General features: G+C 41.4%; 1 protein-coding gene across 16 annotated transcripts in view; it reads right to left on the minus strand.

Moving 5' to 3' along the window:
- tns1b (tensin 1b) overlaps nt 1–26,412 on the minus strand; it is a 165,122-nt gene that overhangs the window by 63,441 nt on the left and 75,269 nt on the right. For 15 of the 16 annotated variants that reach the window (XM_069532451.1, XM_069532439.1, XM_069532435.1 and 12 more), the window contains one exon: nt 6,637–6,675. Coding sequence is in view for 15 of the 16 variants with exons in the window: in XM_069532439.1 (XP_069388540.1) it covers nt 6,637–6,675 (39 nt within the window). In the remaining variant the exon portion in view is untranslated. Of the gene's footprint in view, nt 1–6,636; nt 6,676–21,536; nt 22,033–26,412 lie in introns of those variants that run through there. The other variant, XM_069532449.1, reaches the window with a different exon arrangement.

The following is a 26,412-nucleotide window of genomic DNA, read 5'->3' on the forward strand; positions in this document are numbered from 1 at the left end:
CCATCACAGTGGGTGACAGAGACTGACAGATCTGACACAGGACACCTGTAAGTGCTCTTAGCTGCTGTGTCAAATTGTGCCTTCTAGTGGTAATGAACACAAACTGCAGGTCGACACACATCACGTATACAGTTCACCTGAGTCTTCAGTCTATAGGAGCACAACATAACAGTAAAATAACAAAGATCCCCACCTGTCGACAAAGCACCTCACACAAAAACACAATCACCCACAAACACACAACGCCAAGTCCGTCACAGTAAAAGTCTTCCATCTTTCAACTCCCTGAATTGTGTTGCTTCGTGCAGGTGAAAACTGCCGACGATTGTTTCTCCTCAAATTAAATGCGAACATATTTGGCAGGAACCGTGACAAATGGTGGATACCTAGAAGAGGAATCCTAATGCCTCCTCTTGATATAAAAACATCCCCAGAATCAGTGTAATAAGCCAAGAAAATTAGTTGTTGAATAACTACAAGAAATTAAATGTTTTCAATCACCAGGTGTCATCATATTGTTTTACTTTATACATGAAGAACACATACAAGTACACATTGAAAAGAGAAACACAACCTAATGATAAATAGCAGTTTTATCATTTTATCAGATTCGCCTATTTCTCTTGTATTGATATGTTTTTGGCATATCTAACAACATGGCAAGAACAGACAACATCACATGAACAATAATGACAGTGATGCCAAAAGCAAAAACCTGTGTTTGTTTTTAATCCGAATTTCATTGAAATTATTCACTAGGACAACTGAGTTTTGTAAAAATCAATCAAATATAACAACCATCTTCATAAAATGCCTGGAAAACAATAATAATTTACGGTCAAGCCCTACCACTTCAAACACAAGTGCTCACACACACACACACACACACACACACACACACACACACAGCTGTTGGTCTCTCATGCTCTGTGGTCCTTCATCTGCAGCGTTCACACAGCCATGTCCCAGAAATGTAAACATACTGTAGTGATGCAGAGGGAGGGTTTGTGCAGGCCTGTGTTCCTCCAGGGTTACAGTTTGATTTGTGTGTGTTTGTTCCCGTTCCCATCCCCGTGGGGAGGTGGATGCCAGGAATCCCATAGGACCAGAGGAACGCAAAGTGGACGCTGTGGGAAAAACCCCTGAGCCGTCTGTGACCCAACACCACCTCTGACTTCCCTGTGTTTCTCACCCCGCCCGTCCTTGCTCCTACTGATACGGACCGGCCGCTCACTCTGTTATGTAACCAAACGCCTCTGCCTACATGTGAGGGAGGAGGGAGCCTCTTAAGGCATCCGCCAAGTATTTTTACTCCTTCAGGGTGTGTGTATGTGTAGAGGGGGTCGACTCAGCCACACCCGCTCGCGTATGGACACACACACACGCAAACATTACCTATTACTTACTTTCTTTCCTCCGCTCTTTATACTTATGTCCAAATATGGTAATGACATAGAAACATCATGACAATAAGCTTGATATTGAACGTCAACATGCATGTGAAAGGATGAGATGTACTGTACTTGCAATAAAGTTCTATAATAACAAAGCATGTGTGTGTTGCGTACAACAAAAGGTGACATTTAATGTCAGAGCTTTTACAAACAGGATTCACATGAGTGTGTGGTGGATAAGTTGTTACCCTGGGTAAGAGCTGTGTGCTCTGTGCTGGGCTGATGGGGATGTCATGTTCAAAGCTATTGGGAGTCGAACCAGAGTGTCTGCATTGTGTTCACGATGTAAGAGATCGTCATTCTGAATCTACTAAAACTTCAGCAGTGGAAGGATTCGCATTCTGTCAGTCTCTCTGTCTGTGTGACTTTATTTCTATTTTCTTCAACTTCAAAATTGGCAGGAGTATTGCTAATTTTTTGGATGAGCCTGAAGACTTCGAACATCGCTTTGTACTTTCTAAAATGAAGAAAAAGCTAGAATCACTGTACACCGTTGGCGCAAATGCCCAATGCTGTTATCTTTCTGTTGAGGACCATCTCTGAGTTTATATAAACTGGGTGGGTATTACAGAGCTTCTCTGAAAGTGTGAAAGTGTCAACCCTCTTCCAAGCAGAATATCGTGCTGTATTCTGAGAAACAGCTGAAACGGCCTATAGCACCACCCATAGTTGATGGACAGAAGGAGGAGGATGTTGGCATCTGATAACCAGCAGTTACTGAAGTCTGGAGAGACTGACACTGACATAACTGACCAGGCTGAGGGAGACCACAGTCTGAACTGATGTTTCTTCATACTGTACTTTTACACTGGTAAGAACACTGAAGAAAGTCAATTACAGCTTAGCATGCAGACACGTCCATGATGATAATAGGTCTTGGTGATTGTTTAGCTTCCTGTAACTGCAACATCTTGGTGGGAAAGACTTCATAAAACTGTAGTTAACAAGCCACAGTAAACTGAACAGCCCAGTTTTTACCATGTAAATTACTGGTATGTTCACTATTCAATGTTTTGATTAAGAATGAAAACTGGAACTGTGTGAGCGAAAGACGTAAACTTACCAACTACACTTCAACATACCTCATATAACACATGTGATATTGTCATTGCTTAAAAAACAAGGATAAAACACGTACAACCACCTACACAAGTAAGTTTAAAGATCGCTGTTATGTTTCAGACATCATCACTTCAAGACTCATATTCAGGGACAATTACACAGACACTGTAGTTAACAAGCTCATTCAGGCTTTCCTCTTTGTGACGTCCAGTCTTCCCCGGAGCTCCCTCAGATCACACATTATGTACACACATTTGATAGTTGCCGGATTCTCTTGTAGGACACTTGACACATTAGGTCTGGCTCTTAGTTCAATATTAAACATGGTGGTTTCATAGGAGCCACTTCAGACATTCCCAGGGAGCTGTGATCTCACTGTATATCGTAATTAAATTACAGGGCACATCATGGAAGTATGTGTGGCTCTAAACACAGCGCTAATTGGCCCACATCTAGACCATCTTTGCCCTGCACTTACTCATGTCCTGGCTCTGTTCCCCCCACTACACAAGACCTGTATGACGTAGGTGTCTGCGTTTTTTCTGAGTGTGTGTGTGTGCATATTTCTGCTTGTGAGTGCATGCATTGGCAATGTGAGTTTCTGGGGGGGGCATGTGTCCAGATGTGCAGCCTTCCTTACCAGAATCCGTAACATCTCTCCCTCTGTGCCCTCATCCTGCCTTTATGCAAAATAAAAACCGATTCCTGGCAGTGCAGGCTCAACATGAGGGCACATCTGAGCAGTGCAACCACCACTCATGCAGAGCCAAGTGGGTAAGGGGGGGGGGGGGTCTTTTAAGGGTAGTCACTTCTGTCATCACCACTCCTGGATGGGATCTCCCAACACCCCACCATCAATAACAATAAATAGACTTAATACATTCCCCACAGTGGAGTGTTTCATTTCAAATTCTCTCTGTTTACTCCGTAGTTAGTAGCCAGTGGGTTGCTTTACTTAAAGAGCGTGTTTATTTCATAATTACACAGATTTAACATGAACATACTTGTGCAATCGGGTTTTAAATAATCCTACTGTACTATTAGACAGTTTCCAACCCTGAAGCACCACAAAGATATGTACATGAACAGTCTGACAGGAGACAGGCTAGATAGAAATAAATACTGTAGTAATAGCTGCACTCATCAAGTACCATAAATGTTTAATAAGCAAACTTTTGTTTCAAGTTGCAGACATTATTTTTCAGATAGCAATAAATCTAAGCGTGTGCTCATCATGAAAGTTCATCTAGTTTGTTTGAATGGCTTCAAGACACATCGTGACCTCGTCGCGAACTGTAACCAGATGCCACAAAGTCTTCAGGCGTGTTTGAAAAGTCCTTGAAGTGCGCAGAAAAATAACATTTTAAACACCTGCAAATGAATGAAAACCTGTACTTATAAACTATTTTTTGCTTTGGAAGACGATTTGATGCGACTGAAAGCTCTAGAATTCAGCTGGACCGTATAAATGAAGTCTCCAAGGTCAAGAGCGAACTTTCAGTCTCAACTCTGATGCCACCTCATTGAGAAGTTGGAGAACTAAAACATCTAGAATTCCATCTACATCTCCATGACAAAGGGGCCGACTTCCACTTCTACAGAAGATCAAGTGTTACGATCGAATATTCCACAGCATCAACTGAATGATGTTTTCTGGGAAACTGTTGATTCAGCATGTTTGATTCTATCAAATCCAAAAACAAGATATGCTTAGAGGCAGTAGGCATGCACACACACGCACACACTCATACATACACACACACACACACACACACACGCCCACAGTAATTGAATGACCTTTTATAATCAATCAATTGATCAATTTTCCTATCTATTCTTCTGTAGCTCAGAAATGACTGATTTGAATTCCACTCAGAAGGAGCATTATGACCTGGTAATGAAGCTTGTAGCTCTTCCATCTCATTGGAATGTCTAGATTCACACAAGTGTCTTTTTTTCAAACACTTTTCTCCAGCTGAGTTTATAAACTGGTTGAGGTTGCAGTCCGTCTGCACCTGAGTGAGGCAGTAACTCATGTTGGTCTCTGACCATAAGTGAAGGAATTCACCAAACATGGGGCAGAGGAGCTCTGACACACCTCGGGCCAGAGGGCTGCAGTCGAGAACACTCGTTGGCATGCGCGCTTGCACGTCCACACAAAAACACACTCCAAACAGCGGCATCCAGTTCCCGTCATATACCAGACGGATGACCCATACTGTGTGCACACTGATTTACTCATCTACGTAATAGTGTATTTTTATATAAACTGAATACAGAAGGGCTCTCCACGGTGCTCAACTCCATAACTCCGTTTAACACAGTTTAAAGGTACGCCAACAAATATTTTACACCTCAGCTCATCAGCGTTTATGGGAGCAATCAGCACCTTTAATGCAGGCACAAAAGCCTCTGGGGAGACTCCTGTTGGCAGGCAGAGGAGAAATGAGGGAGGGACATGCTCTGTGGTTGCTGTATCCTTCCATTAAAACAGATAATGGACCAGATAGGACAGAAATATATTCTGTTCAGTGTTTGCACTGACCGACTGAAACATTTGTCAACTAACGCTACATCCACACTACTGTGTTTTCATTTGCATCAACTCTGCTACCGATATGTATGACATCTACACTTCTCTGGAGCTTTCAAGCTGCTAAAGCTGAGAGGCTTCTAAACATTGCTGGCCCCATTTTAGTTTGAAACTGAGGGGCTGTGTTAGTCTGGGGAGAAGGAAACGGAGACATCTCAAAACAATGATGGAGACTCCCACAACCACTTGCTGATTGGGTCTTTTCGGTCATGACTAGGCCTTACATGATTTGTTAGGCTCCATGACGCAACCTAACACGGATTATCATTTAATAAAGTTTCTGACCCTGTTGTCTTTGCAAACAGCAGATGCGCAGGCACATTTTGCATTTTACAATGATATATGATTTTACATGCATAGAAGATGCGCAATTATTTGAGACAGTTCCCATGTCTAGCAGGACGTGCATGCTTTCCTGTTTGCAATGGCAGATGTAAACCCAGTGTACAACATTTAAAAAAAAAATTTTATAGTGTGGATGTAGCCTTAAAAAAAAACAACATTTTATTTCTATGAAGGTCCCAGGCTGGGTTGTTAGTTCTGCAGTTGTACACAAGCATACCAAGAATTTCACTGTACTCATTTAAATTTGAGTGACACTTATACTACTGATGAGAGGTCAGCTGTCAGACCGCAGGCTCAGTATGTAAAAGTGAATGTTTATGTCATATGGAGCCCAGCAGGTAGTGTTGAAGCAGCCATTTACTTTTTAATTAATGCACTCAGTGTCTGAAGGTGTTTGTCAGAAACCAAATAGCTCAGGTCAACAGCAGTTTTACCCACAGTGCTGCAAATCATAAACAAATGTCTTCACGCAGAAGGTATCTAGTGTGAAAGCATCTGTAGCAGATAATAGCATGTTCTTGTCTTTTAGAAAAGACATTAAGTCAAATACTTTCTCTGTGAGCGTAGAGAAGTGCAGGGGATATTTGCTTTGGTTTGTCAAACACCCAAAACCATTTAGATACACAACATGCAAGCGAGAGAGTGAGCAAACCCTATCCAAGTCTCACACAGCTTCTAATGCCAATACCAAATAAGGCAACAGAGCAGGCGTGTTTTTTATTGCCCTTCTAAAATCACTTCATACTCAGACTACATCTCACTTTGTTCACTGTTATTTTAAATACCAGAAAACGTCATAATGATATAGCAGATTCAGGCATGCAGCGTTTTATCATTCTTATCAGGATTCTTTTTTTGTGTTCATGCCAAAGCAGCCAAAAGATAAGAATTTCAATATACCTGTGACAAATTCAGCAGAACAGGCACAACTGCTGCTACACAACAGTTAAATCAAGTCAAGACAAGTATGTTTATGTAGCCCTGAATCACAAGTTTCAGTCTCGGGGGGCATTCAGATAATGATTCATTATCGGCGATAGTAACTGCCTTGTTAGTGGCGCTGATAGGGACTGTTACTTTCCAACCCTGTTTGCAAAAATTCTCAACCAGGAAGGACCCAATAATGTCTGCTGAGCACGTACAGCATGGAAGCAATTACTTAAAAAAAAAAGTGTTGCTTACCAGCTCATAGTTTGTTGCTGGAACACAAGAGGAAGACACCTGAAAACAGAAGAGAAAACTTGTTAGTTATGTCATTGATTAGTTGCACTTCCGTTAAAGCACAAATGACACATGACACAACATTGCGACATTGCTGCAATTAATGCATTTTGGTTTATGGCTTTATACAGTATTTGAAATGTACCTGATATGCTTCAATATGCCAATGCAACATTTCATAGCAAAATAATTTTAAAAACTATGAGAAAAAGGTGTAATGTGAAAAGCGAAGAGGATTAACATGACACTGCAGCTCCTCTGCAGAGTATTTTAGCATCTTTCAGTTCATTGTTTTGATATGACGGCTCAGGGCTTTACCGTTTTGGTTCACCTTCACCTAATGCCAGATAGTTGGCAAGTAGTGAACAGAGTGAAGGATTTAGCAGCTAATAAACCGGATGGTAACAACTATGAATCAACTTGCTGTTAAATCAGACACTCACTGTTGGCTAACATGTTAGCCATTGCAACATATAAGCATCTGTTAAAGAAAGGGAAAAAGATTCCTGGATGAGCCTCTTTATCCCGATCTATCCACATTCTTCTTCCTTGGGTCATACCCAACCCCTTATAAAATTTCATGGAAATTGGTTCAGTATTTTATGAGTAATCCAGGTGAATGTCAGACAAACAAATAGAAATGAAAACATAGCCTCCCTGGCAGAAATAATATTCAGACTCATAGTATTCCTTGTGAACTGCCACATTTCCATCAGAAAAGACATTGCCTATGACTGGCCCGGGTTAAGCATCACCTAAAAAAGTAACTTAGCTATGACAAGGTAATGACAGAGTATTAGCACTGCATTAAACAGACTAAAGAGCTGATTGTTCATCTCTCCTGCAAGAACTGTAAGATCTTGTTTAACTCGACCAAAGCATCAGATGTGGTTAGTCAGGGGTGGGATTGCTCCAACAGAACTCATGATCTGTCAAGTGGTGCTAATCCGATTAACGACCGACAGTTTCCATAATGGCTCCATGAGGTTTGAGCGAGAGCATGAGGACAGAGGCTGATAAACAGGAAGAGTATAATGATAATGGCCTCTAACAGATTATTCAAATGAAGTGCTTCCAGAGAAAAAAAGACGACTTGATGAAAACAAACCACGGACGATTCCTTCCTGAGCGTGTCTGTATTCTGTCCCTCTGAGTCTGATTTGCCATCACTTTTATGATGGTGCACATGAAAAAAAAATCCCTACAAACTTAATTTGAACCAGTTAGTTCTTCTACGCCACTATCTCATTTGAGGATTAGTGACAAACAACAAATGCAGCACATGACAGCTTTATGATTCCAGTAGGCTTTTACCTTGTTACATCTTGCTTTATTACTGTACAAGGACTTGGTCTTTTTTAGCTATGAAAGATTAGGCCCAGGGGTTATCACAACTGTCGACCTTTAAAAAGCAACTTTAATCTTAGCTGCTGGTCTACCCCTCTCCTTATCCAAGACTAATTGTGTCGACGCAGGAACACAATCCCTCTGCTCTGTTGGGGTCTGCTTTGTGTTACAGTTGAAGGACGTATATTCCGCATCTGCCCACAAATATCATGTAGAACTCTGGCCTCCTACAAAAAAGGTTACTGGGCAAAGAGGTTGCATTCAGTCTTCATTTAAATCAACTGAACTCTAGTTGAATCCAGAGTAAAAGTAGAAGTGATACCAGTATTAAGTAGTTCTGCCAATGAAGTTGAACTGCTTCATTGCCTGAACTCCTTTTTAAATGTTTCCAAAAAAGAATTAATGCAGTAATGTCTGGCTAACTATCCACCAGCAGTGAATGCTAACCAAACTAAAAGTACCACTGCGGTGTAAGAATGGCTGATTAGACTCACAAAGTTGAGGATGTGTGAGTCACACTGGGCCATTAAAGTCTCTTGGTTTCTTTTATAACCATTACCTCATCTGAAATACAGGAAGGTTAACTCGAAACAGAAAAGGATACACTGATATGAAAAGAGGCAGTGCCTAAACTTAAGAAGTTTGAGAAAACAGTCGCTGGTGGTGCAACCAGTAAACCTTCCCTCACATGCTTATGAAATTCCTCAAAGGTAGAGTTTTGTTTGAGAGTTGAACTGGTTGATGCAGTCTGGAAACTCCTATTAGTGTCAAACATGTGGCCAAAAGAATCTGTTTGCTTTTCATGGGAACAAAATGTTCCTCTTTGACTGCTGTCTGTCACAGCTGCCCTATGTATCTACAGCCTACTTGAATGAAGGCATCCAAGTGGAATGCGTCTCTGTTTTTGAGAATTTGCGTCTGGCATGGTGGAGTGCGTCTGGAAGGATACACTATCTGCGTCTGGCTCAAATCTCCTCCATTACAATTTATTCTAACAGTCCCTTAACCCTCCGTTCCACCAGCTCTACTCGACCATCAATGTCACTTGCAGACATTGACGTGCCGTTCTTTTCTCAGTGTCCCTGTTCCTTCAGGTCGACCCTCTCACTGCCCCGACTCCTTTGGCTTGTTCAGTGTTTGCACCTGATTATGCCTCTGCTTGAGAGCGAGTCCACCACTTATCAGGGATAAGTGAGTATACACCCAGTATCCATGCTATTCCAAACGTTAAAACATGTAAATATTCTGGTTTAAGAAATCTGAAAACTTTCATCCTAACCCAGATAGGTATAGATATGTATTCTGCTGCTGTTTGTGTTTACATTGGCACTTACCGAAATTAAAAAATATTAGTATGGATGCAGCTCTGCAATTCTGAATCATGGTCTGAACCATGGTTCATGTCTTTGTTCCATTGTTTACAGATGCTTGTATGACATACATATGTCCTGTGATCGACACCTGTATGGGCTGCGTCTACCTATAGTTGACATTGATTAGTTTACAGACGGGCGTGCATCTGACATAGTGTTGTCAATTCAAAAATTGTTTTTAAATAAGGTGCACTAAAAAAAATGTTGTTACTTGAATGGAGAAAATAAAGTAACTGGTTCACTTTGTTAATGTCGTTGCGATGGTAATATCATTATTTTATTACTACCATCTTTGTCATTCAATCATTGTAGTAAAAAAAAACAATCCTGCCAGCCACCTCTGCTTCTTTTTGGTCTTCTAATGTTTAATGCTGTCTCAACAGACTCCAAACTATCCAAAAAGTGATTTCCCACTGTGAACGGACTGATCCGGACCGAGACCATATCTTTTGTTTTGGTCTATTGGTCCACACCATTGTCTGTGGCACCTTTCACACAGTTTTTTATTTGGATTAAAAGGAAGAGTCTGAAGGTGTGGACAGAACTAAGTAGATGTGAAAGCCCCCTTAGTTTTGTTGTGCCTGTGAGGCTGAAACGACTTAATCATTCCTTTGTAAATGGGGTTTGGTGACCTCAGGTCATTCCCATCAGAGCTCTGCTCAGCTTCAACCATTCAGACATCTATTACACCAGCATAGTTACATTGTAATGAGACAGACATAATTGTTATGTTGCTGAAATTCACTCTCAAAAGCTATGATTGAGGAGCTGTTGATCAAGGTACTGTGCTGTCTGTATTTCTAAAGAAGCAGCTCATGGGCCAAGATGTATGGTTTAATTACCCAGATGTTATGTGTCATTGTGTGCCTGTACAGCATGGAGCAGAACAGGTACATATGGTACAGATGGAGAGGTAGATTCATTTTACTAAGGACACGGAGCTGGTGCAATATAAACAAGATAGTCTGGCTTAAAATGTGTCCTTGATCTATTTTTGCCACAGCACATTGCATCATTATCAACAACACAGTCCACATTTTAATTAAATACATGCAACCACAAACACTATACTGCATTTATTATTTAGTAATTGTATTAGGTACATTACTTTTAACCTTGTGCTACAATGCAAGGGAAGGAATTCAAAGAGATCAGAAACCCTCATACAGTGTCTTTGTCTTTTCTAAGTCTAACTTCTAGGTTCATCATTCATCTTGTAGTTGTGGCATGTACCTGAAAGGTGCCACAGTGTTACTGTCAATCTCAAGGTGTCAGGTTAATAATGAACACTGCTAAACTACTAGATGAACCGTTATTACATCTAACACAAAGTGAGGAATAAATGAAAGTTCAATCTTAAATTCCATCTTTAAGAGACAAGAGTGTTATCCATTGTAATAGAGAAACAAGGAGCCGCTTCACGAAGAAGCTTCAGAAAATCTAAAAGGCTGTGGCATCTGACATTTAGCTGAATGTCATGTCTAACGAAAATCAAAAGTCTTAATTTTACCAAACAGAGTAAGTTTATGTTTGATAACAATGACAGTATATTAGCCAATGTGGCCACGTAATATAAGTCTGAGACGTAAAGGTCAGACTGAGAGAGGAGGTAGACTGCCCACATCAGAATAGCTCACATTCCCCCCCATTCTAAGCAGCTGATTCTCTTACTTGCTGATGCTGGAGAGGAACTGGTAAAGTAGTCACAGACAGAATCTCCCAGAAACCACAGGGAATATTTATCCAAAAGCAGTGTGCAGGTGAGTACTTAGCAGTGGGTTAACCGCAGGTCAAGCAGCGGGAAACCACTATATGAAAAATACACCCAGTGCCGCTTCAAGCCTATTCGAGGCCCTAAGCAGAATTTGATTTTGGGGCCCCCTCTGCCCTTGTGCTGGCGATACTTGACCATTTTCAATGCTTGATCTTTCACACACTGTAAATCTAACACCCCCATTGTCAATTTTATTAGTTGTAGCTGTGTTGAGTATACCAATGCCAGCCTTCATGCTTCTATGATTTTAATCTTAGTTTGCACTCATGGACACACATGACTTCTGTCAGACAGATGGCAAAAAAGACAGCGTTGATCCTAAAAAGTGGGTTACCCTGTTTTATACCCCCGGGGTACTGAACTAACTTTTAATTGGAAGTAAGTGAGTGACTGATATGTTACTAATGATTTTAGCCGTGCTAGCAAAGCAGGGTTTATCAGCGGTTTCACTGATATTGGTCCAATAGCTAATAGCTATTGGATTACAATGACAATTGGTACAAACATTCATAGTACCCTGAGGATGAATCCCTTTGACTTTTCCTCTAGTAACATCATGAGCTGGACATCTTAATCCAATCCAATCCAATTCAGATATTTGATGTTTTAAACAAATTACATTTTTAACTTTTAAATCAAGCATGAAAACAACATATAAAACTAATAGAAACAAAGTAACTGATGGCTCTTGAATCACAGTTGAATTTTAATGAAAACCTACACAAAGCCTTTGTTCCTGCTCTGCCGTGCGTGGGGAGGAGGCCTGGCCAGAGTGTGTGTTGATGCTATCGAGAGTATTCAAATGAGTGTAATATAATAAAGGATAATTGTGTTGTTGCATTCCGTACATGCTTCTGTTAACAGCATTAAACAAGGGCCCATTTCCTGCAGACAAAAGTCCATGTCAGACATCTCTGGCTCATAGGACACCGTTCACATGCAGTTTGCTTCCTGCTCACTACCGACACACTCCAGACACAGTCACATTATGTAACCGATGTCAATCTCCCCGGTATGAATATGTTAATGACACGACTGCCACATGGTCTCAAAAAGATGATGAACTGAACCATTCTTTAGGTGAACAACCTGCATTTAAATCTCTGCTTTGCTCATGTCTATAATTCTCGACCTAATGCTGGAAAATCAGACGGCAGGTTAATAAATCACAGAGAAAAAATATTCCAGTTTCACTCCGAGCAGCAAAAAAAAAGTGCCATGCTGTTTCATACTTGTTTCCACCATGGAAAAGAGCATGAGCTTGTGTGTTGTTGTTGCCTGTGCGCTGGCGTATTAACACACGGCTGCCCTGAGTGCTTTTATGTTTATCCAGATCTTTGCATCTGGCACATCCCAGCAGAACTATTCAGTGTGCAAATTCAATTTGTGAGCCATAACCAGTAACAGAAGGCCTTCTGTGGCCATGATGCTGGAGTGTGCCAAAGTGCCGGTCTGTATGGACTTATTGGGATATTATCAAAGCAGAATGGAATTATGGGAGCACTTCGTTCCAAGTGCCGATGCCCTGTCACTTTGTGTTTTTATGCTTTTCTATTCAACTCATTGATTTACAACAATTTTGATGCATTTACTGTATGGATGACTTTTCTCTAACGTGTGTCCTTCTATACCTTGTCGTGTCTGTCTCTGTTAAAGTTGTGGTCTCTGTTTTGCTTCAGGGTTTTTGCAAATCAGAGATTTACTGAGTGTATTGGTCTGCAGGACATGTCCAGGAGTGAACTGCACACCTGTCTCCAAACACTACTTCGTGTCTCTGCTTCATTTATTAATGTTTCGCGGCATAAGAAACACATCAGGAATGGGAGAGCGAACTAAGTGTATCTCTGTGCATGCCATAGTTTATAAGAGAGTACTTGTTCTTCCAGTTATTTACAGTTAGTGAATTTGACAGCTGACCAGGACTTTTCTCTGTGGAGTCTCAATTTTCTCCCTGTGTCTGCGTTGGGTCTTCTACAGGTACTCTGGTTTCCTCCCACAGTTCTAAGACTGGCAGATTGGTTGGTCGGGTGGACTCTAAATTAACAGTCAGTGTGAATGTGAGTGCGAATTGTTTATAGTTTATGTCTGTGAGTCTGTCCTGTGAAAGACTGGTGACCTGTCCAAGATGTGCCTTGCCTCATGCTCGCTGTCAGCTGGGATTTACTCCAGCCCCCCTGAGACTATAAACCAGACCCTAACAATAAGCATTGATGGATGGATGGATCCACAGATTTATCAGCTAGTCAATCGACAATGTTGATCAGCTTTTAATGATCAATTAATCATTTAAATAACTTTTAACTGCTTTATATCATTTGACTGCTGGTCTGACGAAACTATACATCTACAGATGTAACCTTGGACATGATAGAATGGCTGCGTAAATTAAATGTTTTTCTTACATTTAATTTTCTATGAATAAATAGAATAAATAACTGATAGTGAGAGTAATTCCTGGTAACAGCAGTGCTGTACACACACAATGTGTGTTCCTATATCTGTATACAGCCGGTAAATGAAAGCGTCATGGAACAAATTTGTTGATAAAGTTTAAAATCGACGTCATTGCAGGAGCAAATCAGCACACAGAGATAAAACTGTGAAAGATCAAATGAATAGAAAGATAAGCACCACGATAACAAACACATTCTGTCCGCCTGCGTATAAACAACTTGAGCCCTGCAGGGATCCGACAGACTCAGTGTGTCCCTGCCATGTTTCCTCTCCACGGTCGGGACTCAAAGTGGCCTTCAGGCGACCGCAGCGCCTGCTCATTCTCACCTCGTCTTTGTTGGACGGGACTGACGGCGTGGAGAGGGGAGAAGCCACGGCTTGTTTCTTTTATTCCAAAGTTACAGCGGGGGTCACGTTTCCCTTCCAGGCTCTTTCAGCTAAGGGCCCGTATTTACCAGTGTGCTGATTTGCACATTTATCATGGCTCTCCCTGTCTGGCAAGAAGGCAGCCATGAAGAATCAGGGTTGGAGGAGGGTGGAGTTGGGGGGGTTATATGTCCTTTGGCATCCACATTATAGTGAAAGTCCCCTGCTTACAGACCTGGTTGTATTTCCAGTCACACAAGACTGTTATTTTCCCTGCCGTTCCAAATCCAAGACATTCACTACTGAAACTACTGAAGCAATACAGCTTTTTAGGAAAAGTGCTTGTTTTCAGTCTTTACCGGAGTCAGATGAAAAGATCAACACAGATTACATCCCCGTGCATTCAGAACAGTAAAGGGACACGTCAAAGAGCTGTGTGTGTTTAGGGGAGGGGGGGTTTGGGCGTTGGGCACTTCAACATCTGTCAAAAGTGAAAACTTGAATTTCAGCTTCTTCCCTTTTTGTATCTTAGTGACGGTGTCCACATGAAAACATGAAAACATTTTTCCACATGACGTCATCGAACATCTGCTCACTCAGGGGAGAAGTTGGGAACCAGTGTAACGACGCATCAACAGAACAAGTCAAGAGAGACTCTGGACGGAAAAGGGTTGTAGGCATGACTGTGAGCAGGACTGGATCATCTCCACACATGTTTTGAGACACACAGTTTATACGATGATCTGATACAGTTTTTCCCCCAAAAACTTAATATTACCCTAGAAAGTGCATCTACTCCCCCCTGGCAAACGTGGGATCTATGTTATAATCATCCTGAAATCCATTACGTAATAATTAATTTCAAAAACAGCTGTTGGGTTTAACATCTGTCCCACTTCAATGAATCGATCGGTAATCAACTACTAAATTAGCCAACTATTTTGAGATTCAATTAATCTCAAATGTTTTTTATTGAAATACAGTCCAAATGTTCTGTTTTCAGCTACTTAAATGTAAGTATTTACTGATTTATTTGCTCTTCTAATGACAGTACAGGGAATATATTTGGGTTCTTGACAAAACACCTCATTTGAGGATCTTAGGGTTATGTACAACATCCTGCACAGTGAAACCAAACATTCAAATAACAATAAGCATAACACTATCTTTAAAATTCCTTCCTTCCACAGGACTGACTGTTATGATTCAAAAAAAGGAATTCTTGATGTATGCCTTTGACTCTCACCCTAAATACACAGGAAAATAACCACATGTTATGATATTGAAGTTATTACAGTTATTGTGGTAACTGCACTCTATGATTTACCAGTGCAGGATTTGCCACAGTCTTAACCATAATCTTACATCACTTTTATTATCAGGCATAAAGTTCTAAAGATAGGAATACAATCTTAAGAACAGATACAATAAAATTATTACTTCATGGTCTGTTTCAGTGATATCACAGATGTAGGGTGTTAGGAAAATGGAGACTTGAACAACTACAATTCATGCCTCTGTCAAGACTTACAGGCCACTTTATCATCATATTACACATACACATACTGAGTTCACATACATATAGAAGATGAACAGAGATATTCTGCATACTGCTACAATTTCCCCTGTTCATAGATGTTAGCACTCTACAGATGTCTTTTTCATAACGATCACTATTATTTCTTGAGAAATTCATAAAAACGACTGCAATTTTAAAGAAATTCCATCGAATCCACTCCAAAAGTGAATGTCTTCTTCCGTGGCCCCTGCCCCACCCTACCACCAAGTTTCAAGAAAATCAGCTGAGTAGATTTTGTGTGATCCTGCTAAAAGACAGACAGGAATGAAAATATAACCTTGTTTGTGGAGGTAATGAAAATCATGGGTCATGATTAAAACCTCCAGGACGGTTACTAAATAGACCTTGTGGTGAGACTGTTTTGTCAGCTGCTCCAAAACTAAGACCACTCAATCTCAAACAGGGTGCAGTCTGTGACGTGTCCCCATCTCCAGTCAGGGAGTGCCTGATCCTGGGAAGACAGAAGGTTGCTGTCACAGGGAAACCGGACAAGCTGAGGTGAACCTCTGCTAAGAGTCGGCCGTCTTGGCATTTAGAAAACCCGACATCTCATAACTCACGCAAAGCCCCTCGCAAGGAAGACTTATGTTGACATGGCGGGTTCTTACAGCAAACTGCCACAATAACTCACCTTCACGCCTACACACTTTGCTGTGTCTAATGACAGATGGATGGGAGGGTTTGGGTTTCACGTTTAATCCCATTAAAGTCTCTCTGTCTTTCTTGTCATCTCCGTCTCCTCTGCCTTCTCTGTCCATTTCTCTTACAACTCAGACATGACCATGTTTCCTCACATGTGTTATAGAAGTGAACAGAACAGACATTCTCCCTTTGCTCCATAACGCTTGGCACACAGTCATCCAACATCTCCCGACATTCAATCTGCATTTGAAATCCACTGGTAAAATATTGATCTATTCACAGATCTGCATGACCTGAGTCACACACTCAGACCACAACTATTAATCACTGCAGTGCTGCGTTTCCAGCTTAAATATTACTGTAAAAAATTCCAATAATAAGTCAAGGAGGGCTGAATCAACAGTCATTAACAGGTCACAAACAAGCAGAATTTGGAAGGAGTTGATAAAGGACTTTAGAGTTTCTGGTGATAAAAATGCACATATCAACAAGGGATTTACACAATATATAGACTGCTGTTCTGTACATCCTGCCCACTGACATCCAGTGAATAGAAAGCTTGGAATAATATATTTCATATCAAAGAAAGAAAAGAAGAGACATACTAATGCTGGATACACATGCAGCTTCGAGCCAAACGTGTCCCCATCTTTCAGCATCTTTCAGCACCCAAGCCTTCGAGTCTGAGCTGCTTGGAAAGATTGAGGAACCTGGCACCGATGCTTCCTGTCTTTCTGTTCGAGACCAAGTCCCCTTCCCCATCAATCAGCCATGAAAGCAAACAACAATATGAAGGGGCCTCCTGGCACAACGGAGGAAACAGGTCTGCTTTCTATAAACATTCCTCTAGGAGACATGAAGGCTTGATAAGAAAGCAAAAAAAAGGAAACCCTCTCCACCCTTGCAAAAGATGGCTGGCACACACACACACACACACACACGCAGGGCACATACTTCACATAGTGTTCACATGGATGTCCAGTCATAACGAAACGAACTGCCGTTTCAGTGGTGTTTTTAACTGATCTAAGTGAATGTAAATCAAAGCTAACCCTATTTCACGCTGCGTCTAAACATTTTTCCCATTTGACCTCACTTTACCATGAAGTTGAAATTCTTTTAGAATCTGAAAGCTGCCTTTTTATTAGCTGACACAGTAAATTTGGAGATTTATGAAACACAGTTTCTAGGAAATATCGAGGGATATTTTTTACCAGTAGTAAAAACACCAGTAGTTTTTTTTCTTCCACAAAAATTCCTGTAAAAAGAACATGTCCACCCTTGTCTGTGTGATGGATTTACTGGAAGTAGCACATGCCAGTGCAGAAAATATTAAATTTCTTACCTGACAAATTAAATTTATGACTATAATACTTACTAGTTATTGTTTCCCGGTAACTTTTCATTGTGTTTGACATAAAGTAAAGAATAGGCCTAAGGAGCATGGCTCAATCACTCTTGGACCCAGAGACTGAAAATGGGGTTTAGATAACAAGTCATAAAATATTGTTAAATTTGATAATGAGATGAGTTTTTAAATCAATTAATTTATAGCCTGGAAAGCAATTAGTGAGATCATGTTTATTCATTGCCACAGATGGGCCTGTATACTAACGTGGTCAAAGTGATGCGATAAATCACGAGTTAATGAAGGAAGGGGCTTAAAGAACGCAGGGCCTTAGAAATCAGAGGAGCCCATCAAAAAGTTAAATCTGCTTGCTAAACTAATACGACATGTTAAAGACTAGGACTATGGATTTTTTTTTCTTTTCTCGAAATATTTCTTGACTTGGCTCTCTGAGAAAGGGTCATTATACCAGGCCTTGGGCTTGATTGCATGGAGTCATTTAAAAGATTAGTCGTCATTAAATCTTTCACTATAATATCCAGCTTTTTAAGGGTATTAGACGAGGGTCTGCAGAAAGATTTCATCTGAATGTGCTGGCACCAAGAACAACAAAAAGCCAAGTCACGGAGAAATGAGGATTGTGGGGGGGGAAAAAGGTTTCTTGAGTGGAGACCAACAAATCAAAGTGATCTCAAGTGTCTGGAAAATAAGCCGTGATTTGATGCACAATTTTGATCAGTAACAATATTTTGAGCTGTAGCACAAAAATAAACCATAAAACCTTATTTCATTTCTGAGCAGATGAATGAGGATTGTATTTGGTACCAGTTGGCTGAGCTGTGAGGGCCTCAGAGTCATAAACTCTAAAGGAGTCCACTGTTGGTTTTAACTCTGACATTAGTCTCTGGATATGCCCCTTGGTGCACTCTTTAAACGCCTTCCTCTGGGCCTATGGCAGCACGCTCTCATATGTGCCAGACAACCTGCTAAGTAACTATCATGAGTCAAACATGGTATAATGCCCTTGAAAAAATGTGAAGCTTTTACTGGGCCCTCATTGGATGCTATTAATTACGCTAAAAGCCCGACTGTGTGGCATGATGCTTTGGCACAGCTATAGGTTATTTATGTTGGTAATGTATTGCAGGCTCACAGTGTGTGCCAACGTCGAGTCCAGAGGACAAAGGGAATGAATGAATGAATGAATTGCTGTGCACAGATTAATGTTCTGCAGAGCATTTTGTGAACGTCAAAGAGTCTCCAATAGTACATCACTTCAATTACTTTTTGGTGCCATGTATTGATTCAGCCTATGCTGCATATGCAAACTCTGTACTGAGAATAGCATTGAGAAAATGACATATGACTTGGATCACAATGTATCTTCATGTCCTTGAGTCAACTGCCAAGTTTTCAATCCATCTCTCCATCTATCCATTTATCTACTTACCCACCCATACATCCATCCATCCAATCCTCTCGTTCAATAACAGACATTTTTTTAGGACAGACATGCAGTCCTTTCCACCATTAGTTTTTCTGTTTTAGTCAGAATAATGATAAATAGAATGAATAATACAAATGTTGTCTCACAGTACAGAGTCATACAGAAGCTTAAGTTGTCTGCAAAGAACACGCAAGGAAGGATTACATCAGCAGAGGAGCAAGACAATTCATGTGGGTGGTTTTGTTATGGTCCAAGGACCACTGCCTTATCCCTAATCCATCTCTCTCACTCACACACACACACACACACACACACACACACACAGTGAATCAACACACACTGCCGCCCAGCCCTTCTTGATTGTGTCATGGTCAAGCATCTATTGCGACTTTTCGAAAGGAGGAATGGGGGGGGTGAGTTGAGCACTGCTTCCCTAGCAGACAGTACTGATGAAAAACTCTTCTCTTTAATCCAGTCCAACACAGGCAAGAGTGTACGCCATCCCCGCACCACCAGGAGTCATGGGTAATGCTGCCGCCCAGGTGGGACACTGCTGCGTTACATTTACAATGGCCAGGGAATCGTTCTGAGGAATTCAGGGGTACGTTGAAGTACTACTGTATGTAAAGTGGGGATTTGTCCAACAGCAAATTATATCATAAAGCTAATAACAAATCATATATTAAACACTGAAGATCATATCTCTGTATAAATACACCAGAGTTCAACTTTCAACTGAAGCGTGTGTTTTTAGGAAACAAAACAGGACGTTGATGGACAGCATATTCATGATGTAATCCATATCCCATGTTCAACCGCTGTTAAACACTTTGCCTTGGAAACAAAGTGGTAACCAGATATTGTTTTTACTTTGAGGCGAGGAGTCCCAAACCCCTGGGGCCTAAAAATCCCAAGGTGCACTTCATGTCAATTTTCTTGCATGTAATTTGATTAAATGCAAATCTGTGTACACTTTTGCAACATTGCAGTTTATCAACGAAGGTGGGTCAAGCCTTATGGCAAATCTTTTGGCCCTGTCTGCTCTCAAAGGCAACATTTGAGCGACCCAGTACAGAATGCACAGAGGTTGTGAGGGTCAACAACAAATCTGTTCCTTAAGGCCTTTTAACCAGTTAATTCAGATGCATGTTTTGAAGACTTGTTCTCAGTGATTTCGTGGCAAAATTGCTCGACACATACAACTTCACAGGGATGATTCCAGTGATAGCCAGTGGGACCTGCTTCTGCCTGTACTGAAAGGCAGTGTATTAATGCATGAATGCACTAATAGAGGCATGTCTGTGCAAACGATTTAACCCTTATTTCTCAGAGTATAATGTCATCCTGGAAAACTCGATTCTCAAAAAAACATCCATTGAGTATCCAGCCACCCACAGAGCCAAGGGTTGACAGGGGAAATCACAGCTGTCAGTGTGCAGTGCTACCTTGCACATCTCTCTAAGAATATGTTCTATGTTTTCACACTATGCCTTTATGCTTGTTCTCCCCAATTTGAAGTAAATTGGAGGCAATTGTACCTCACTGTACGTGCCAAAAATTCCCAAAGTGCGGTCAGGTTTTCTCACGCCTGGGGCGATGTTTTCCATGCAACAACTTTTGCAAGGTTCTGTTGTGAAACACTGTGGCTACAGACTCAGCACTGAATTCAGTGGGAGGCACACAGACGTAAACACATAAACACACACAGACATGCCAAACACAATATACTTTTGATGGATGACATATCCCTGTTTGACCAGTGTTCTTTGAGCTCAGGGGTCATAAAGATGCAGAATTAGAGTGCAAGCAACAAACACACAGATATATTAACACAGACACACACACAATGAAGAACCTTCTCGAAGGCGCTATAACACATTTGAATAAATTCAGTAGAAGACAAAATAAGAGAAAAATATGTAAACTAAAAACAAAAAGAGACCTAAGCCACCACTGTCATTCCAGCTATAACCATGGGCCAGCAACCACAAAACATGGTAATCCAAGAAGACCACACACAGACACAAGCATTTCAGACAAAGCACTGCATTATTACACAAACTCACTAAGTCTACATTAATGCGACCAACAAAACATCTCATTTATCTCTTACATGCTCACTTACAGTACACACATTCCTGTCATCCACCGCAGCTACGTCGGACATGTGCTAAAAGCCGTGCTGTGCTGTGCTTGCAGACATACAGACTCTAATACATGTCTCTCACACACATTTTCGGGCAAATGCACATACTTGACCAAATGTAAATCTACACTGTTCATACACGTACAGTTATACCTGCCAACACAAACCAGACCAGTGCAGCACCTTCTGTATATGTCCCATATGCTTGAACACACATACATCTGAGAGCACTTAAAGCTTTCTGCCTCTCCCAAATCAAGCAAATCCAAAATGCGGAGGGTTTGCTGTGAAAGTGAACACAGCTCAGCCAACACTCGGGACAGCAAAGAGCTCAAATACCAGGCAGCAGCTCTGTTTCCCCCCCTCTCACAACCAAACTCCTTACCTGGAACACTGCGGTGGCCATCCTGTGTCAGTGTATGTTGGTCTGTGTGTGTGTGTGTGTGTGTGTGTGTGTGTGTGTCGTTCTCTCTTTCACTCTTTGGTTTGTTTCTCTGTCCAGCCGTGTTTTACTGCTGCTGCATCGTCCTTTTGCCTTTTCCCCCTCTGTGAGGCAGAGAGGTTTTCTGTGCGCTCCAACCAGATGGCTTTGGCTAAATCCACTCACTGTTACCTTGGTGCAGCGCGGAGCTGGAGGAGTGTACAAGTGTGTGTGTGTCAGATAAAGAGAGAAAGAGAGAGAGGGAGAAAGAAGAGAGAGTTGGTGTGTGTGTGTTTCAGGCACCGAGCTAATAGGTCTGGCTTGTCTCTCCCTCTCTCACTCCTCCTCCAAGAAAATGAGCATAAAAATGTCTAAAGAGTCATCCCACAACTGGAAACGGCGCAGTGCAGCATTCAGCGCTGAATAAGCACACAAAGTCTGGCTACAGGCTGAAGCCATTTCCCTCTCTTTCCCTGCATGCCTGGGTTTTCTCCTCCCTCTTGTTCAGTCCACTTTCACCCTCCTCCCAAACGGGGAGACACATGAGTAATGAGAAAAGAGGAAAAAAATATTGAAGTGAATTTCCCAGGGAGATCAGGGGGAACGGGACATGAGCTCGGGAAACAAAAGCTCAGCTCTTTTCCTCTTTCTGTCTCACTGTCTCTCTCTCATTGACACACACACACTCACACACACACTCACACACACACACACACACACACACACACACACACACACACACACACATACACACACTCAAAGTCCTTCCTCACAACCTAATTCTTCATTCTCTCCTTGTTATCAGCTTCTCAAGTTACAGGTTAAATGTGAGCCCCCCTCCTCCTTCTGTCTCTGTCTGACTTTCTCTCTCCAACATACTCACACACTCACTCTACAGTTACAGTGAGAGACACACAGAGAGAGAGAGAGGCAGACAGCAGCATGAATGAATCCATTGGCTTCACGGCAACTCCAAAGTCAAACAGTGTCAACAGCAGCGAGGGGAAACATATTTGTCAGTCACCAGCTCTGCGAGTACGTCTGTCAACGCACTGCACCACCAAACCATGCTGTACTGATACCATGAGTTCTTAAACACTGTTGTATAGCGTACAATACAATACGGTAAGTAAGCAAGTAAGGTGAAGAGTGATGTCTTTTTAATTAATCAAGAATAGTTAATAATCCCTTTAATAATCATTGTCTGATATCCCAATCGTCACTCACTCCACACCTCTGGTTTGTATACATATATAGTTCATACACACTATGATACTAAACTACTTTTGCCTTATGACATTTCAGTGAATTACAAACGTATATCAGTCCACACTGTGCACCTGCTCTCCTCTTAACAAACCTAAACATCTTATTCATCAATATTCTCAGGAGACGCAATCATATCAAATGATTTGCTCTGTGATGGAAAGGCACACTTTGCTATCTTACTCCATGTATTAACCATTAATCAAATTTGTAACACATTAACCATTATGCCCCAACATGGAAAGAATGGCCTCCGTCTTTGATGTTGCTCGGAAGTAATTACATGCAAGGTATTTATAAAAGCAACACCTTTGTCTGAAGTCGTGTTCACCAGATGTTGGCTCAGTAAGCGATGTTTAATTCGCTGATAATGACAAGGGCGAGAAAGGAAGGGAGGACTGCCAGGAACATAACATATGGCAAAACAACATGGTTGTTTATGTGAGATAGACTCATGTAATATAGGACCAGCCTACAGCGTGGGAAGTGGGTAATCCCCTTGGTGTCTGTGTTTGTCTACGTGGGTATAAGTCACTGCACTTGAAGCTTCGTGCCGCTGCACTCGCTGCAATGCAATTATACATACCAACAATTACATGTGTGTATGTTAGGGGTGGTAAAGCATGGGAAAGTGATCTGTCTGCGTTTAAAGCTGATACATTTCTCTCAGTCTTGTCTATTTCCTGTGTCCTGGCTTTTATTATCATCATGATGCCTTGACTGCTGTCTGTAATCACCCTAACATTGTTAGAGACTACTGCCAGGCTGCCATGCCACTTTCAATTTTTTACTTTTACTGCCTATTTTGTTCTAAAGGCCATTAACTTCTATTTACTGGAGTTATATCAGTGAATCGTTGATATGGCCCTCTTTCACTCAGGCATCTGCACAAATCTTTCCTGTACCTGACTGGAAAAACACCCATGTGTTGGCACTCCTCTTCAATTTGACTTTTCTAACAGGAAAAACATGGTGGCTTCTCCAGAAAAGGTTGAGGAGCAAATACGACCAAATCAAGAAATCCACAGTTCAGGGGCTTGGGTGAAGAGGAAAGAAAGGGATGAGGCCAGAGGAAGGAAAAACATCTTAAGAAAAGTTGACAGAGCAACAGTTGAAATCAATGAGTGAAAAAGAAGTATAAAAAGGAAGGGATAAAGAGAGAGTGACACAACTGTCTGGGTGAGGTCCAGTTTCATGAATCTGACTCAGGCTTTCCCAGAGCAGAGTAGATCACTGTCCTCCAGCGCCCAGGCGAAACCTTTCACCAACGCCCATGCAGCGCACAGTCCAGATTTACCATGGATACTTTGACTGAATGGTGATGATTAGGCAGCACGTGCTCAGACACTGCGGAAGCAGGCAAGGAACCGAACGGAAAAGTTGTCACTTTGAATCAGAGGACAGGACTTGGAGATACAAGGGTGGGGAAGTTGAACCAAAAAAACAGTCCATACTCCCTCCGGCATGTAACAAGGAGGTGTCCTCTAGAAAGTCATTTCTCCAACAGCTGTTGTCGTGGTTGGGGAAGCTTAGTGAAGAATGATGCATGCTCAGCAACTGCTCCTCAAAGTTTGGTAAGGCAGATGTCATGTCATTTTTGCAGCTGTATGAACTAAAAAGTCCTGCCCTCTCACTTATTTCTACCATCACTGTCTCCTGCATACACTTGGCCCATTGTTGACATTCTTCCCAGCAGTTCTTGATTACTCCATCGTGTTAAAAGCAGGGCGTTCCTGTTTGTTTGTCTCTGCTGTATCTATGCACATGTTGCTACCATGCAGTTACCAAACACATGGCAAAAAGCCACTGCTCCTTGTGTCCTCGTGCACGGGGACAAGGAGACCTGACTGAGGGGTTGTTTTTGGTTTTCACGAGGATCTCAGATCAGTCAAAATCTTGTTTGCAAGACTATACTGTAAAAGTTAAAGCTGCATCAATCAAACACTTTTTATTCCGAGCCACATTATTACCTGAGGTCCCTCAACTCTACAACTGCATTTTAAGATCTTCCAGCTTGTGGTTTTGGTTTTCTTTACAATTGGACTGTTTTGGTTCTGTCTCACTGCTCTCATCAACCTCAGGTCTGCAGCTTGCTCTGTTTGCTGGATGTGTTAGCCATCACAGCTTTATGAGCTAATAATAAGTTACAGCTTGTTACACTTTCTCCAGAAAGCAATTCATGCAGCTTTAATGCAGTAGTAGTGTTCTCCTATGAGGCAGCTTTGTCTTGCACAGTTCAATAATGCATTTGACTGCAAATATTAGCCACATGAAGATGGGATATTAATTGAGAATCCTGCTGAAAGTAAAAACAGAAAAATCATTTCTGGTTGAGTAAGAGCCTTCAAATTAGATGCCGTATGATTTATCCCGTGCTTGAATTGTTGTTGTGTTTCTGCAGATGTCTGCTCTCATGAGGAGGAGCACAGAGCATGTGTTCTGTCCTGTGACTGCTAATTCAATTAGCTTCAAAGCTGCTGGCTGGATATGTATGATATCAGACCAGGAACTGCTTACATGAAAATACAGTGCACACACACACAAGTACCAAAGAACCAGGGCAGTATTTTGATTATGACACCACTCCATCTATTGACTGTTTGTCCTCACTTGTATCCTCCATCGTGTTTTTCTCTGTGAAATGACTTTGACGTGGTGTTTTTGTATGTTTTCTTCACAGAAGTCGCCCCCATCCCCCTCCTACTGTAACTCCTGTTCTCACTCTCTGCAGGGCCACATGCAATAGGAAGGAAGTTGTTAATGTTGTTGCTGGGATTCAATACCGCACCATCGTTGAAACTTCACTCGGAGTGACTGTATTTACAGTAAAAGAGCAACGCAATGCACCTCTCTATTAATGGACAGTTAATCTGGGTGTCTGATGTGAATTATTAATGAGGAAGTTAACTCTGTGATTACATTGAAGTCCCAGAATGGCTAAAAACACTAAACTTGCATTAACAGCTGAGCACAAAGTCTGCAGCATTTTAATAGCATATTAGGGTGGATAAAGTTTTTAAGCCAATGCTATGAGTCTAAACAACGGTTTGAGAGATAAACTAAAACTAGACTTATTAACTGTGTCTGCTGCAGACCTGCATCAGCATTAAACATTAAATTACCGAACAAGCCTTGACAGCAGCTTCTCAATCTGCCATTGTCAGCAAAAATCCGAAATCCTTTATATCTGTTCTCTCTGGTGCCAAACCTACAGAGCTATAATATCTATATGATCATGACAAAGCTTAGCTGGTCCTCTGCTGCAGTGACACAGCATCTAATTCCAGTCTGCAAAGGCTTGAAGCAATGTGTGGTATCCAAAGGAAGTGAGTGGAACAGAGCATGTGGTTAATCATGCCTAATGATCCTTACAGCTGCTGCAGAAGAAAAAGGCTGTTTGAAAGTGTTTGAGGACAAAGATTTCCTCAGGCATTTCTCTCTAATTCCCCTGTAAATGGAGTCATTGATGAATCAAGGTTATACACGTTGTATACATCATAGTCTGTGTATAAAGATGGACGACGTGTCCACGTTCCTCCCACTTCACAGAAATGAAGTAAAAAATATCCACGAT

This window comes from Paralichthys olivaceus, chromosome 10 (assembly GCF_024713975.1).
Source record: "Paralichthys olivaceus isolate ysfri-2021 chromosome 10, ASM2471397v2, whole genome shotgun sequence".
In the NCBI taxonomy this organism is placed as follows: Eukaryota; Metazoa; Chordata; class Actinopteri; order Pleuronectiformes; family Paralichthyidae; genus Paralichthys; species Paralichthys olivaceus.